Source organism: Boleophthalmus pectinirostris, unplaced genomic scaffold (assembly GCF_026225935.1).
Source record: "Boleophthalmus pectinirostris isolate CB_2022bp ecotype Guang Dong unplaced genomic scaffold, ASM2622593v1 HiC_scaffold_1, whole genome shotgun sequence".
Classification (NCBI taxonomy): Eukaryota; Metazoa; Chordata; class Actinopteri; order Gobiiformes; family Gobiidae; genus Boleophthalmus; species Boleophthalmus pectinirostris.
The window spans coordinates 3,343,671-3,360,075 of record NW_026570970.1 but is presented as its reverse complement, the minus strand read 5'-3'; the positions used below and the strand labels follow the sequence as shown (position 1 = coordinate 3,360,075).

Here is a 16,405-nt window from a genome sequence, read left to right as displayed (position 1 = left end):
CTCGAGCGCATTTGGACTTGGTCTTTTCTCAGACTCAGTCTTGGTCTCGGCTTTGAAATCGCTTTTTTACAGTCTTGATCGCCTCTCGGACTCTAGCACATTTGGATTCGGTCTCGTCTCGGGCTCGTCTCGGTCTCGATCTTGAGACCGGCCTCGAGACCACTTTTTTATGGTCTTGGTCTTATCTCGGACTCAAACACATTTGGACTCATTCTTGTCTCAGTCTTGATGACACTTGATCTCGGTCTTGGTCTCGAGACCGGCCTCAAGTCCGCTTTTCTATCCTGATCCTGATCGCCTCTCGGACTCGGTCTCGTCTCGGTCTTGATGCCGCTTGGACTCGGTCTTGTCTTGGACTCGGTCTTGATCTTGAGACTGGCCTCGAGACCGCTTGTTTTACAGTCTTGGTCTCGTCTCAGACTCGAGCGGATTTTAACTCAGTCTCGTCTCGGTCTTGATGGCGCTTGGTCTCAGTCTCGTCTCGGTCTCGACCCTCAGAGGTCTTGGTCTTGTCCTGGTCTCTGGACCCTGTGGTCTGGGACTGGTCTTGGTCTCGGTCCGTTCGCTCTCGACTCCAGCACGAGGATAATCCCATAAATCTTTGGTGCGACAGGAGCTCAGTTGGTAAAGAGTTTTTCCGCGGGCGGTCGGTGTGATTCCAGCTCCGATTGAGGAACACTGTTGTTGTGTCCTTGAGCAAGACACTTAACCCTCCTCTCCCCAGTGTCTGTGTGCGCTCGAGTGGGTTTTGTGTGAGTGTTTGCGTTGGAAAAACCCTCGGCCGTAAATCTTGTATCATAAAAAGAAAAGCTCTGAACGGGAGGGTGTGTCCAGACTTTTCACCGGTCGAGGATTTATTTGAAAACGCGGCGTCAGATAAGAGCGCGGTGAGTCAGAGTCTCGGGATCTCAGGGTTTGGGCCGGACTCTGGACCGGACTCTGGACCGGACGTGGAAAAGCGGCGCGTTGTTGACGGTTCACGGTGACGTCGCGCCGGGGGGGGGGGGCTCTACATGCAGGTCTGTGATGGAATGTTGAGCGAGTTTGACGTTTACATGAAGCACGCAAAAAACAAAAACTCTTAGAAATGTTTTTAAATGGTCTGAAAATTAAACCTGTTACCCGCCCGTGGACTAAATCAGAACTAAACCAGGATGAAAATAGGACTAAACCAGGTCTAAACCAGGACTGAATCAGGACTGAACCAGGTCTACACCAGGTCTAAACTAGGACTGAGCCAGGACTAAAAAAGGATGAAAATAGGACTAAACCAGGTCTATACTAAGACTAAGCCAGGACTAAATCAAGTCTAAACAAGGATCAAACCAGGACTAAACCAGGTCTAAACCAGGACTCAAACCAGGACTAAACCAGGACGAAAATAGGACTAAATCAGGTCTAAACCAGGACTAAACCAGGTCTAAAACCAGGACAGAACCAGGACTAAAAAGGGACCAAACAAGGTCTAAACCAGGACTAAACCAGGATCGAGTTTTGGAGATGTAGACAGACTAAAAATAAATTTTTACTCAAATATTTGAATAGAACAAACACAAGTCCAGGTTTGTTTTTGACGAGGAAACAACACGAGAACACGATTTAAACCTCACGAGAGTCCGTTTGGTTTAATATTCGACGTTTAAACTAATTCTGATCAGTAAAATTAAAAGAAAACGTGACAAAAGTGAGTCGTTGTTCCACCGGTCGTCGTTCACTGGTGGAAAAAGGGTGTGGGGACCAAACTGTGAAAACAAAAAACCAAACAAACAAAAAACATATAAATCCTCCGCGTGTTTTTCATCAAACTTTATTAAATCGTCAAATCCGGACTTGGCGTGACGCAGGGCGGCGCTCGGTGGCACGAGGGTGAGTCACTCTGCCCCGCGGCCACACGGCCCCGGGTTCGATTCCCAAACCGCACCAGGCTTTTCTGTTTTTGAGTTTGTGCTCCAGTCTCCCCCTGCAGGACGACCGAGGTACTGACACCGACATACTCCAGATCCTCCTGTTCTAATGTTTCCTCCTCATCCCGTATCACCACATGACATCACAAGGTGGAACAGAGTTTTGTTTTTTTCAGTTTGAGGGAAGGACTCAGTTCAAATCCAGTTTTTAGTGCAGCGGTTTTCATAAAACCATCCCTGCTCTGGTCCAGTCCTGGTTCAGTCCTGGTTTACACCTTATTTAGTCCTGGTTTAGTCCTGGCTTAGTTCTAGTTTAGACCTGGTGTAGACCTGGCTAAATCCTGGTTTAGTCCTGGTTTGGTCCTTGTTTGGTCCTGGTTCAAGTCCTGATTTGGTCTTTGTTCAGTCCTGGTCTAGTCCTGGTCTAGTCCTGGTTTTAGACCTGGTCCAGTCCTGGTTTTAGACCTGGTCCAGTCCTGGTTTTAGACCTGGTCCAGTCCTGGTTCAGTCCCGGTTCAGTCCCTGGTTCAAGTCCTGGTTCAAGTCCTCACTCAGTCCTGGTTTAGTCCTGGTTTTAGTTCTTGTTCAGTCCTGGTTTAGTCCTAGTTTAATCCTAGTTTAGACCTGGTTTAGACCTGGTTCACTCCTGGGTTTAGTCCTAATTCGGTCCTGATTTAGACCTGGTTCAGTCCTGGTTTAGTCCTGGCTTAGTCCTAGTTTAGACCTGGTGTAGACCTGGCTAAGTCCTGGTTTAGTCCTGGTTTGGTCCTTGTTTGGTCCTTGTTTGGTCCTGGTTTGGTCCTTGTTTGGTCCTGGTTCAAGTCCTGGTTCCTGTTCAAGTCCTGGTCTGGTCCTGATTTAGTCTTTGTTCAGTCCTGGTTCAGTCCTGGTTTAGTCCTGTTCAGTCCTGGTTTAGTCTGGTTCAGTCCTGGTTCAGTCCTGGTTTAGTCCTGGTTTCAGTCCTGGTTCAGTCCTGGTTCAGTCCTGGTTCAGTCCTGGTCTGGTCCTGTTTAGTCCTGGTTCAGTCCTGGTTCAGTCCTGTCAGTCCTGGTCAGTCCTGGTTAGTCCTGGTTCAGTCCTGTTCAGTCCTGGTTCAGTCCTGGTTCAGTCCTGGTTCAGTCCTGGTTCGGTCCTGGTTCAGTCCTGGTTTAGTCCTGGTTTAGTCCCGGTTGTGGAGGACGAGTCACATCTGTGTTGAATCGAGCGCTTCATAAATCTGGGCGGTGGCGTCGGGGCAGATCTGGTTTCAGGTTTTTCAGTTTTTACGGCGCAGAAAGTTTTTTTTTTTTTTTTACACGACTGAAGCGTAATTGAAATGTTCTGTGCAAAAGTCGCCATTTCCTGTTGGCGTCAGAGAAAACGGATCAAAACGTGACCTTAAATGAACGAGCGAGAAGAGCGAGAGTTTCAAGATGTTCTGGGTTAGAAAGAAAAAAAAACAAGAAAAAAGAAGCAGCAGCTGTGACGGTGGAAGAGGGTCAGATGCCCTCCCAGTCCTGGTTTAGTCCTGGTTTAGTCCTGGTTTAGTCCTGGTTTAGTCCTGGTTTGGCCCTGGTCCTGATTCGGTCCTGGTTCAGTGTTGCTTTAGTCCCGGTTTAGTCCATGTTTAGTCCTTGTTCAGACCTAGTTTTGTCCTGGTTTAGTCCAAGTTTAGTCCAAGTTTAGTCCAAGTTTAGTCCAAGTTTAGTCCAAGTTTAGTCCAAGTTTAGTCCTGGTTTAGTCCTAGTTTTAGTCCAAGTTTAGTCCAAGGTTTAGTCCAAGTTTAGTCCTGGTTTAGTCCAAGTTTAGTCCAGGTTTAGTCCTAGGTTTAGTCCAAGTTTAGTCCAAGTTTAGTCCAAGTTTAGTCCTGGTTTAGTCCTGGTTTTAGTCCTGGTTTAGTCCTGGTTTAGTCCAAGTTTAGTCCTAGTTTAGTCCTAGTTTAGTCCAAGTTTAGTCCTAGTTTTAGTCCAGGTTTAGTCCTGGTTTAGTCCAAGTTTAGTCCTGGTTTAGTCCTGGTTTAGTCCTGGTTTAGTCCAAGTTTAGTCCCAAGTTTAGTCCAAGTTTAGTCCAGGTTTAGTCCAGGTTTTAGTCCAGGTTTAGTCCTAGTTTAGTAGTCCAAATTTAGTCCAAATTTAGTCCTGGTTTAGTCCTGGTTTAGTCCTGGTTTAGTTAATAAAATCAAATTAAATACATTAAATCAAAATAAAAAATGTATAAAATAAATTAACATAAATGTGCATAAATAAAAATAAAATTGACATAAAAATACAATTAAATAAATTAATAATAAATAAAAATAAATTAACATAATCAAATAAATTAAATATATTAAATTAACAAACATATAAAATAAATGTACATAAATAAACATACAATTAACATAAAAAAATTAATAAAAATAAAAAATAATAAATTAATGTAATTAAATAAAATTAAATACATTAAATTAAAATAAAAAAACATAAAATAATTTTACATAAAAAATAACATAAAACTAATAAAAAAATTAAAAAATATATATAAAATTATATTTAAACAATTATAATAAAATAATAAATCAAATTCAAATAAATTAATGTAATAAAAACGTGTCCTGAGGGAGTAAGATGTCAGCCAATGTGTTCAGCTCCAGTCAAATGAAGCTCAGCGAGGCCGGCGGTTACAGGAACAAATGTGAGTTTGACATGATCGTATCGTTGAGGCGGCGAGTGCCTCTGTGATCACTTTCTCTCTGGAATCACCATTTCCATTTATACAAACAGTTTGGGGTTTGAACAGAACAGACTGACCTGTGGGGGCCTCCATCTGACGTCCTTTCTTTTCTGGGATGATGATTTCTTCCACTGGAGCTTCTGGGGCTGAAGCCTCTGGTACCGGAGCTTCTGGTGCGGGTTCTTCTGGCGCTGCAGCCTCTGAAGCGGGTTCCTCTGGTGCTGGAGAATCATCCTGAAACAGATTATTGAGCGTGAGCGTCTGAGAGGATTAACATCACGCTGGAGATGTTCTGCTGGCATCTCTGTTTAGATTTTTCTGGTCAGATTGTGCTAAAGTGAAGCTCAGATTGAGTCTAGTTTGAGTAACGGAGCTTCAGACAGAGCAGTGCCTTGAGTTTGAGAATAAAACATGAAGCAGACTCACCGTGGCTGCAGAGGTGTCGTCGACTGCCTCTGAAAGAAGAAAAAAAGAGGATTTAAAGTGAGTTTGTCGATGATGTCAATAAATAAAAGGGCGAATCCTGGGAGAATTTAATTTAAAAACATATATATTTACAAAAAAGTAGTGTAGTTGTTTTTCTTTGTTACATAATTCCATATATTTGTCCAAAACTTTCTTTCAATTCATCTAATCTTTGTTTCATTCACACGTTTAACTCTCAAACCTTCATATTACAGAAAAGAGCAAGAAGAATAAATCGTAACGTTGGATTTTTTCTCTTTTTATCACTTCAAAAATGTTCAAACTTAAAGATCTGAGAAGCTTCCAGAGCGCAAAAATAATGTACCAGGCAAAAAGAAAAAAAGAACTACCAAAAATATTCAGAGACTTTTTATTGAAAGAAAAAGTTCTTATAATTTAAGGTGAATGTGTCTCTTTAAAATGACCAAAGTTCGTACGACAAGGAAAAGTTTTTGTGTTTCAGTTCGTGAGGTCAAAATCTGGAATGACTGATTTAAATTTTGTAGTTTTAGTTTTGGAGTTTGAGATGGAGGCAAATATGGAAACATCTGAATAAAACTTGTGCTTCACTAGAATCATCTGGATTATTTCAGCTCTGGAGTTGTCGATCTCTACTCAACTAGAGTTAAAAGATTCTGTTCACTTGAAAACTATCGCTTCATGACATCACAAGGTGGAGCAGAGCGTTTGGAGCTTTGGAGATGTAAACAGACGAATAATCAGTGTTGGGAAAGTGACTTTAAAAGTCATAAATAACAAATTACAGTTTTGAAGTTACAATATTACTGTATTTAAAATGTAAGACATCTTTGCATTATATTTAAAGGTTGTATGGAGGATTTTTTTTTGTTTCAAATTGTCAGTGATAGATTATAGATGCAGTCGCCTTGTAATTATGATGACCAAAAAAAGAGAATAAAAATTCATCAACTCTGGACGTGGTGGGGCTAAACATTTGCCAATAGATAACGACACTGCCTCGTTATCTGTGAGCTGACAGGCTGTCAATCAAACTCCCTACGTTTCTAGTGTAACTGACTTGCCTGCGCCGCCGGTACGTGGTTTACGTACGACTGTCACACAGTCCACAGACGCAAGACGCACAGACGCTGTTTACTCCACCAACACAACAGTTCTTAGCGGCTTTTTTTACCTATATCTTCCTCGCAGTTCGCACAAAGTTTGTTGCGATGGCGACAAGAATCCAGGAGCAGTTCGCCGCAAAAGAAAGTCCGTTTTTGAGGTCGCTGAAAGAAGAAGACAAGGGGAAAAGCAGCGAAGCCAAACTAAGGTGATTCTTGTAGATTCATTCCAGCGATGGCGCGACTGAAGCAGACGCAGGTCTAAAGACTGAACCACTGGTCCACAAATTACTCCTGGACAGGAAACTTCTGCTTATTATGAAAACGTACTTTATTTCCAAGAGCTACACAAACGTTTTTCAGGACACGAAAGTGATATTCCTATGTCTGAAAACGTCATTTTCAATGCAAAGAAAGAGTCCGCTTGCTGCTGCGTGTTTGTAGTTAGTTCATTCGCACTGAATCTCCGCGCAACCTTCTCTGCTCCCCTTTCCTGCTCCTCTCCCCTCTGCCCGTTCCGCTCTTCCCCCTGCTCCTCACTTCTCCGTCTTGCTTAACCAACACTGTAGTTAGTTGTTTTACAAGTCATGTGCAGCGGCTGTAAACAAACCTGTTTGTGGCGTAAGGAGGAGGAGGGAGGAGGTGTTTCTACGTAGGAGCTGTAGGGGAGGGGAGGTGGTTTCACACATGAGCAACATTTGAAAAAGGACAAACAGTCGCTGGATTTCTCCTTCCTTGGAAAATCCTCTATACAACCTTTAAGTTACTTTCACCAAAATAACGGGAAATATGTTTGGCACCTGAATGTCGCTCATGACACTCAGGTTAAATTTACACTGAAACAAATCACTGGATCATTGTATCGGAAACGATCTGCGTCCAGACTCGTTGTTTCTTGAACAATCAAAGATCACACTATGGCTGCGTTCAGTCTGCACCTGAAGTGACCCAAATCTGATTTTTTCGCTTCTATGTTCCTGTATTTGATCTTTTAATGTCAGTCTGAACCACACAGATCAGATTTTTTCAAATGTGACCCAGGACACTTGGATCTGTGCTCCTGAAACTGATACATATCTGATCTTTTGACTTGTGACTTCAGTGTGAACGGACAAAGTGCATTCATCCACCTACACGTCATCAACAAGACACAAACGTCACTATTCTGCGCTGAAGCAGGCGGAAACCAGAACTTTAAAATCTCCAGGTGCTCGATGCTGCGTCCATGTTTGGACAACTTCCATAAACACAGAGACGCTCGCTGCGGTTGACGTCGTCGTGTCTCCAGTGTCACATGTGGGACACTTTCGGGCCGTTTACCGTTCACACTGGAGACACATACAAGTCGCATTTAATTGGAAATGTGAACGACCTCGCAAAAACATCGGATTTCACAAAAAAAAAATCGGAATTGAGCGTTAAAGGTTGTATAGAGGATTTTTTAAGGGAAGCGAAATACAGCGACCGTCCTTTTTCAAATGTTGTGCATGTGTGACACCACCTTCCTCAGTAGAAACACCTCCTCCTCCCGCCTCTTTACTCTACAAATCACGTTTGTTTACATCCAGTGCATGTTCAGAATTACTGTTGAAGTGACCTGCCTAGAAATATTTTAGCGACCGACGCGTCAGTTTTTAGACCCTTCGGACTTTCTTTTGCGGCGAACCGGTCGTGGATTCTCGTCCGCCGTCGCGACAAACTTTGTGCGAACTGCGAGGAAGCGACAGTTTGAAAAAGCCTCTAAGAACCGCCGCATAAACCACGAAATCCCCGAGCGTCGACGACTCAGTTACACTAAAAATGTAGGGAGTTTGACTGACAACCTAACAGCCAATAGAAAAAGAGGGAGCCTCGTTTTCTATTGGCTGATGTTTATCTGGCCTCACTACGTCCACAGTTGATAGATTTTCGTTCTTTTTTTTTTTCGGTCATCATAATTAAAAGGCTGCTGCGTCTCTGTAATGGTGTTTTAAACTTTCATTGACAATTGTAAATAAAGTTCTCGTGCTTAAGACCCCAGTTGGTCTCCAGACTTTTACTTCCATTCTTTCTTGGACAAACTGAAGACTTTGACATCGCTGCGTTTACCTGCACCAGGACCAAACCGGGACACTGATGGAAACAAACTCACTGATGGAACAGAGTTTCCAAGGAACCAGAGACAAACGAGGGACTGAGAGAATCCGTGTATCATTCGTTCATTCGTTTTTCAATATAAAACCAAAAATAAGAAAACGAAAAAAACAACAGTTTTCTTCATTATTTGTCTCCAAAACCAAAATTAAAAAACGGATAACGATTTGTTTTTTCAGTTTTCGATTTTGTGTTTAAATGAAGAATGGAAAAAACGGATAACGGCCGTTTCCCGTTTACGTGACTTCAGTGACTGCGATGCCGAACTTTTGCACCGCATACGGACTGAATCAGGATGGATCCAGGTCCGAGACCAGACCGGGACTGAGACCGGGACAGACCGGGACCAGACCGGGACCAGGGTGGACTCCGAGCTCTGACTCCGAGCCTCCGCGGGTCCGAGCCTCAGCTTCAAGCTCCGGTCCTGCCGTGGGCTCTGAGCCTCCGGTCTGGGTCCCGGTCTGGTCCCGGTCTGACCCAGTCTCAGTAGCGCTCTGGTCCCAGTCTGGTCCTGGACCTGGTCCATTTGAACCAAAAGCTCTTAGTTTGGTTTGTTTTCATTGGTGTGAAAGCGTCAGTTGGATGTTTTGCTCCACCTCGGAACCAGTCGTGGTTCTTGAGTGTGGAGGACTGGAGCAGCTCTGTCCAGACCTGTAGTCCACAGAACATTCTCACTTTCCCTGCACGGAACCAGCGCACAGACGATGACACGGAACCACTCGGCCCACTGGTCCTGGTCTCAGTCCCGCTCTGGACTCTGGTCTCGGACCTGGATCAGTCCTGATTCAGTCCGTATGCGGTGCAAAAGTTCGGCATCGCATTCACTGAAGTCACGTAAACGGGAAACGGCCGTTATCCATTTTTTCCATTTTTCATTTAAACACAAAATCGAAAACTGAAAAAACAAATCGTTATCAGTTTTTTAATTTTGGTTTTGGAGACAAATAATGAAGAAAACTGTTGTTTTTTTCGTTTTCTTATTTTTGGTTTTATATTGAAAAACGAATGAACACGGATTTGAGAGGACGAGACTCCAGACAAAGACTCATCTCCTCACGACACCACACACACACACATTCAAGTTTGTCGAGTAAAAATGAACACGATCGACGAAATTCTTAATGATCAATTATCAATTAGTCGACTAATCATGTCCATCCATAGTTTGTACCAAATAAATTATTAGCAATTTTTTTTCTATAATGCCTTGCATCACTGCGTTACAGCAAAAAAAAAAAAAAAGGTGTGTTTATGTTGCACTATCACATTTATTTTGTTTGATTTTGCCAAATTTGTGTCAGTGTGGTTGGTTGGAGGGAAATGTTTTTGTTTTTTTTGTATTTTTTGTATTTGTTGTGGATGTTTTATGTTTTTGTCTCTGTTTTATGCTGAATATTGTAATTGTTAAATGTTAACTGTTGTTTTATTTTCTAAATATTTATAGTATTTATAGTTATGTTCTGTTCATTAAAAAAAAAAAATTGCCAAATTTGTGTCTGTGTGGGTGGTTGGGGGGAAATTATTTTATTTTATTTGTATTTGTAGTTTTTTTGTTTTGTTTTGTATTTGTTGTTGCTTTATGTTTTTGTCTCTGTTTTATGCTGAATATTGTAATTGTTAAATGTTGATTGTTGTTTTATTTTCTAAATGTTATATTCTGTTGTCCTTAATAAAAAAAAAATTTAAAAATTGTTTTAAAAAGCAACACATTACATTAATTTGTTGCTTTTGTGATGCGTTACTTCCAACGCTGCAATAATAAAGAGTCACTCAAACAAGTGAATGAAACAAAACAAAACTCCAGCTCGGTTTTTGGTAAATTTTGCGTAATATAAAATATATATAAAAAAAAAAAAAAAAAACGTGTCCAAACTTTTAGACCTGTAGACCTGAGCTCGTTCCTCGTTCTTACCCGTGTTTCCGGAGTCGGTTTCCTCTGGTACGGGCGCGGCGGCGACTTCGGGGGCTTCGGTTTCTTCAGTTTCAGCGGCGGCGGCGTCGTCTTCGGTCGTCGCCTCCGCCTCAGCTTCGGTGGGAACTTCGGCCTCGGCGGGGACCTCGGTCTCCACGGCGACCACTTCCTCCTCCGCCTCAGTCGGAGCTTCGGTCTCCTCCTCCTCCTCGGCGGCGGCGGAATCATCGACCACCGCCTCAGGAGCTTCGGTTTCCTCCTCTTCCACCACTTCTTCTTCTTCTTCTTCTTCTGCTCCGGTTGTAGTCGCCGCGTCGTCTTCTGTACCTGCAGCTTCGGTGGCCTCCTCAGCTTCAGCGTCTGTCACCTCCGTTGCTTCTTCTTCTTCTTCTTCAGTGTCATCACCTCCAGCTTCTTCTACCGCCTCCTCTTCTCCTGCTTCGGCTTCTCCGGTTTCTTCCACAGCCTCTTCTTCCGTTTCAGCATCTCCGGCTTCTTCTTCTTCTTCTTCTCCGCCGGCTTCAGCTTCTCCGGTTTCTTCCTCCGCAGCCTCTTCTTCTCCAGCTTCGGCGTCTCCGGTTTCTTCTTCGGCAGCCTCTTCTTCTCCAGCTTCTTCAACGGCTTCTTCTTCTTCGTCTTCGGTCGCCGCGTCTCCCGTGTCTCCGGCGTCCGCGGCCGTTTCCTCCTCGGCGGCGGCGGCGTCGTCCGTCACCTCCTCCTCCTCCTGCCGGAAGAAGAAGAACGTCAGAGGAACATTCGGTCGCTCGAGAACGATACGGGTTTTGGGGTTTTCAGTTGAAACGAGTGAAACGGGGGCCTCACCTCAGCGGCGGCGGCTTCATCGCCAACGTATTCTTCCACCGATTCCTCCACTTCTTCTTCTACAAAAAACACAAAAACAACAATTACAGAAAACCGAACGACACACATTTCACGGTAGAAGGTTTATTGCGACATTTGTGGAGTAAAAGCTTCGATATTGTGAAAATCGTCCAGTTGAAATATGAAGAATTAAGATTTAAAAGTTTATGAATGTAAACTTGGCACTGGCAACACCAAAGGATCATGGGAGATGTAGTTTTCTCATTTTTTTTAGTTATTGCTGCATCAGAGAGACTTGGAATTTGATATACAGACAGTGTCGGGGAGTAACAGATTACATGTACTGGAGTAATCAGAGTACAAATGATGAGTAACTGTATTCAGTTACAGTTACTGTTTCAGTGAGTGGTAATTGGATTACAGTTACTTTAATGAAATAAATGGATTACACAGAGGGATTTAACTGTTTTCACATTTTGGGCTAAACCAGGACTAAACCAAAACCAGGTCTAAACCAGGTAAACCTAAACCAGGTCTAAACCAGGAGGTCTAAACCAGGTCTAAACCAGGACTAAACCAGGTCTAAACCAGGACTAAACCAGGTCTAAAACCAGGTCTAAACCAGGACTAAACCAGTCTAAACCAGGTCTAAAACCAGGTCTAAACCAGGTCTAAACCAGGACTAAACCAGGTCTAAACCAGGACTAAACCAGGTCTAAACCAGGTCTAAACCAGGACTAAACCAGGACTAAACCAGGTCTAAACCAGGTCTAAACCAGGTCTAAACCAGGTCTAAACCAGGACTAAACCAGGTCGAAATCAGGTCTAAACTAGGACTAAACCAGGTCTAAACCAGGACTAAACCAGGTCTAAACCAGGTCTAAACCAGGACTAAACCAGGTCGAAATCAGGTCTAAACCAGGACTAAACCAGGTCTAAACCAGGACTAAACCAGGTCTAAACCAGGACTAAACCAGGTCTAAATCAGGACTAAACCAGGACTAAATCAGGATCGATTATCCCTCGACTTTTCATCCAATCCAGACAAACAAAAGGCGTAAAAATCTCACAAGATCATTTTTCTCTCTTCAGTTTTGTCTCGCGAAACCTCGAATCCTGCGTCTTCGAAACTCAGACGACACGGACTTTCTCAAAACTCTAAACTCTAAAGTGTCTGCGGTGACTCGGTGGCGTTGGCGCGGCGACCGTTGACCTGCCCCGGCGCCGTCATGTGAGCGGGCGACCTCGGCAGCTGCACACTAATGAGCCCGGCGCCGCCTCCTCCGTCACTCCGGGCGCGTTTGGCGTTCGGACCGAGACGACACATTCCCCCGGAGCGTGCGAGGAGCCGAGTCAGCGCTTCTCCTCCTCCTCCTCCTCCTCCTCCTCCTCCTCCTCCTCCTCCTCCTCGCCGCCGCCGCCGCCGCAGACACACGCCGCCGCAGATCTGAGAGACGGACTTTTGAGACGCTCACGATACGGTTTTTTTTTCTGATGTTGTTTTGGCGTCGCAAATGGAAACACGGGAGATGAGTTTAGTTTCATAAAACAAGATTAAATCAGAACTAAACCAGGACTAAACCCAGATCTAAACCAGGACTAAACTAGAACGAAACCAGGACTAAAATCAGATCTAAACCAGGACTAAACCAGGACTAAAACCAGACTAAACCAGGACAAAAAACAGACTAAACCAGGACTAAAACCAGACTAAACCAGGACTTAAACCAGACTAAACCAGGACTAAAACTAGACTAAAACCAGGTCTAAACCAGGACTAAACAAAGATTAAACCAGGACTAAAACCAGACTAAAACCAGGTCTAAACCAGGACTAAAACCAGATTAAACCAGGACTAAACCAGGTCTAAACCAGGACTAAAACCAGACTAAACCAGGACTAAAACCAGACTAAACCAGGACTAAAACCAGACTAAACCAGGACTAAACCAGGTCTAAAACCAGACTAAACCAGGACTAAACCAGGACTAAACCAGGTCTAAAACCAGGTCTAAAACCAGGACTAAACCAGGTCTAAAACCAGATTAAACCAGGACTAAACCAGGTCTAAAACTAGACTAAAACCAGGACTAAACCAGGACTAAAACCAGATTAAACCAGGACTAAACCCAGATTAAACCAGGACTAAAACTAGACTAAAACCAGGTCTAAACCAGGACTAAACAAAGATTAAACCAGGACTAAACCAGGACTAAACCAGGTCTAAAACCAGACTAAACCAGGACTAAACCAGGTCTAAAACCAGATTAAACCAGGACTAAACCAGGTCTAAAACTAGACTAAAACCAGGACTAAACCAGGACTAAAACCAGATTAAACCAGGACTAAAACCAGATTAAACCAGACTAAAACCAGGTCTAAACCAGGACTAAACAAAGATTAAACCAGGACTAAACCAGGACTAAAACCAGACTAAAACCAGGTCTAAAAACCAGGACTAAAAACCAGACTAAACCAGGTCTAAAACCAGACTAAACCAGGACTAAACCAGGTCTAAAACCAGATTAAACCAGGACTAAACCAGGACTAAACCAGGTCTTTTTGTCCAGTTCAAACGTAAAACAAGTGTGAAAAAAATCTCACGAGATCTTTTTTTTTTTCTAGTGGCACAAAATCCTAAACCCAAACTAAAAACCCAAAATTCTAGGTCTTCAAAAAATTTGAGTAATTAGATTCAAAAGTATTATTTTAAACTGAAACATCAGGATTCTTAAAAGTCTGTTCTTTATGTCGGCACTAAAACCAGGACTAAACCAGGACTAAATACTTCTGTTTGTAAAGGACGAGTATCTCCACGGAGACCAGCAGATGTTCCACAGAAAGCTCCACCAGAAAAGTTCCACAGCGCGGCTTTAAAAACGGTTCGCGCCTTCAAACCTCGTCGTTCGTCTTCGTCTCCTTCAGGACTCGGGTTCAAAGACTCCCGCGGCGTTACGTAATCCTCCCGAGGTTACATCATCCCAACGTGAAAGTGCACATCCCGCGCTCCCAAGTGCTTCCAGGAAAATAAATACTAAAAAAACCGAGAGTCTGACAAGTCCAAAAGTCTCCAGGAATCACGAGTGTCGTTTAAACGCTTCATGTTACACCGTTTTCTCAGGTTTTCTCAGGTTTTCTGATGTTTTCTAATTGTTTCCAAATCTCAAACAGACCTGGACTTTTGTTTTGGTTCATTCACCAAATGTTTAACTCACAAATCTGCAGTTTGAGGAAGAGTTTTTCCTCACAAAAATAAATGGAAAATAAAAATGGAAAAACAGGATTAAACAAAAGGCTAAAAAACAGGACTGAACCAGGTTTAAAACAGGTTTAAAACAGGTCTAAACCGAGACTAAAACAGGACTGAACCAGGACTAAAACCAGGACTAAACAAGGACTAAACCAGGACTAAAACGGGTCTAAAATGGGTCTAAACCAGGACTAAAACAGGACTAAAACCAGGACTAAACAAGGACTAAGACAGGACTAAACCAGGACTGAACCAGGACTAAAATCAGGACTAAACCTGGACTAAACCAGGTTTACAACAGGACTAAACCAAGACTGAACTAAGGCTAAACCAGGACTGAACCAGGACTGAACCAGGTTTAAAACAGGTCTAAACCGAGACTAAAACAGGACTGAACCAGGACTAAAACCAGGACTAAACAAGGACTAAACCAGGACTAAAACCAGGACTAAAACCAGGACTAAACAAGGACTAAACCAGACTAAACCAGGACTAAAATCAGGACTAAACCTGGACTAAACCAGGTTTACAACAGGACTAAACCAAGACTGAACTAAGGCTAAACCAGGACTGAACCAGGACTAAACCAGGTCTAAACCAGGTCTAAACAAGGTCTAAACCAAGGTCTAAACCAGGTCTAAACCAGGACTAAACAAGGACTAAACAAGGTCTAAACCAGGTCTAAACCAGGTCTAAACCAGGACTAAACCAGGTCTAAACCAGGTCTAAACAAGGACTAAACCAGGTCTAAACCAGGTCTAAACCAGGTCTAAACCAGGTCTAAACCAGTTTTAAAGCAGGACTAAAAAGTAAAAAGGATTCATCTTAAATTAACTCAAATAAAGTGTAAAAATAAAACTCCTCTATGAGTTGTTTAGTTAAATCAGAACAACTCTACAAAGTGTTCACTCCGTTTACTCTCAAAACGTTAAAATAACTCTGGATTTCCGGTTAAACAGGAACAAAAATGTCAAATTAACTCAGGTTGGACTCATCTAAACCCTGAGAAAATGTGAAAACTGATTCTGCGAGAGTCGATTTTAACACTCCACGTTTTACTCTGAGTTTTTGTCGAGGTTCCTACGAGAAACGTAAAAGAATCTTTAAACGAGGAATGTAATAAATTGCAGCTTTCGTCAGGTTTACGACACAAACGAGTTTTTAGTGAAAGAGTTTGAGGCGGGTGAGACGGGGGCGGGTGAGACAGGGGCGGGTGAGACAGGGGGGGGTGAGACAGGGGCGGGTGAGACGAGAGCGGAGGCCTGGGGGCGGGTGAGAGGGGCGGGTGAGGGGCGGGTGAGACAGGGGCGGGTGAGACAGGGGCGGGTGAGACAGGGGCGGGTGAGACAGGGGCAGGGGGTGGGCGAGCAAGTATAAATCCCCTAAAACTCGAGCTGCTCTCACTTTTTACGAACGCAGATCACAGTTTGTTTAAAGACGTGAAGTCAGGCTCCAGTCAAATGAAGCTCATCGAGGCCAACGGGTCCAGGAGCAAATGTGGAGCTTTTCAAAATAAAACCAAAAATAAGAAAACGAAAAAAACAACAATTTTCTTCATTATTTGTCTCCAGAACCAAAATGAAAAAACGGATGATGATTTGTTTTTTCAGACTAAACCAGGACTAAACCAGGTAAACCTCTAAACCAGGACTGAACCAGAACTAAACTAGGATTAAACCAGGACTAAAACACGACTAAAACTGGACTAAACCAGGACTAAACCAGGACTAAACCAGGACTAAACCAGGTCTAAACCAGGTCCACGGTCGTACACGAGTCTCTGTCTCTTGCTCCAGATCGTTCGAAAGTTGTTTATGGAAGATAATTTGCTTCATCAGATTTTGAATTTAAATTTTTTTATTTCTCACTTTGATTTTTTTAACTCTGAAAAAATATGTCTGAATAACGTTTAATCTGAATTTCAGTTGATGAAATTTTACATATAAACATTTATGTACACGGATACAAGGTGTTAAAAAAAAATAAAAAAAAAAAAAATCACCTTTTAAATATTCAGCATCAAAATCAAAATATTCAGTCAAAATTCAGAGTGTCAAATTCACAGAAAAAAAAATCCAAGATGCCAAGGCAAAAGCAATCGATCCAAAATGATCTGATCTCATTTTCTATTTTGAATTTTGTTTTGT

The 16,405-nt window shown here is 42.9% G+C and overlaps 1 protein-coding gene across 1 annotated transcript in view; it reads right to left on the bottom strand.

Annotated features, from left to right (window-relative positions):
* The window catches only part of si:ch211-39i22.1 (retinitis pigmentosa 1-like 1 protein), a 143,197-nt gene that overhangs the window by 39,148 nt on the left and 87,644 nt on the right, over positions 1-16,405 (bottom strand). Inside the window, exons 3-6 of the mRNA XM_055150718.1 lie at positions 11,010-11,068; positions 10,188-10,911; positions 5,022-5,050; positions 4,673-4,829 (exon numbers count right to left, since the gene is read on the bottom strand). Coding sequence (XP_055006693.1) covers positions 4,673-4,829; positions 5,022-5,050; positions 10,188-10,911; positions 11,010-11,068 — 969 coding nt within the window. The remainder of the gene's footprint in view (positions 1-4,672; positions 4,830-5,021; positions 5,051-10,187; positions 10,912-11,009; positions 11,069-16,405) is intronic.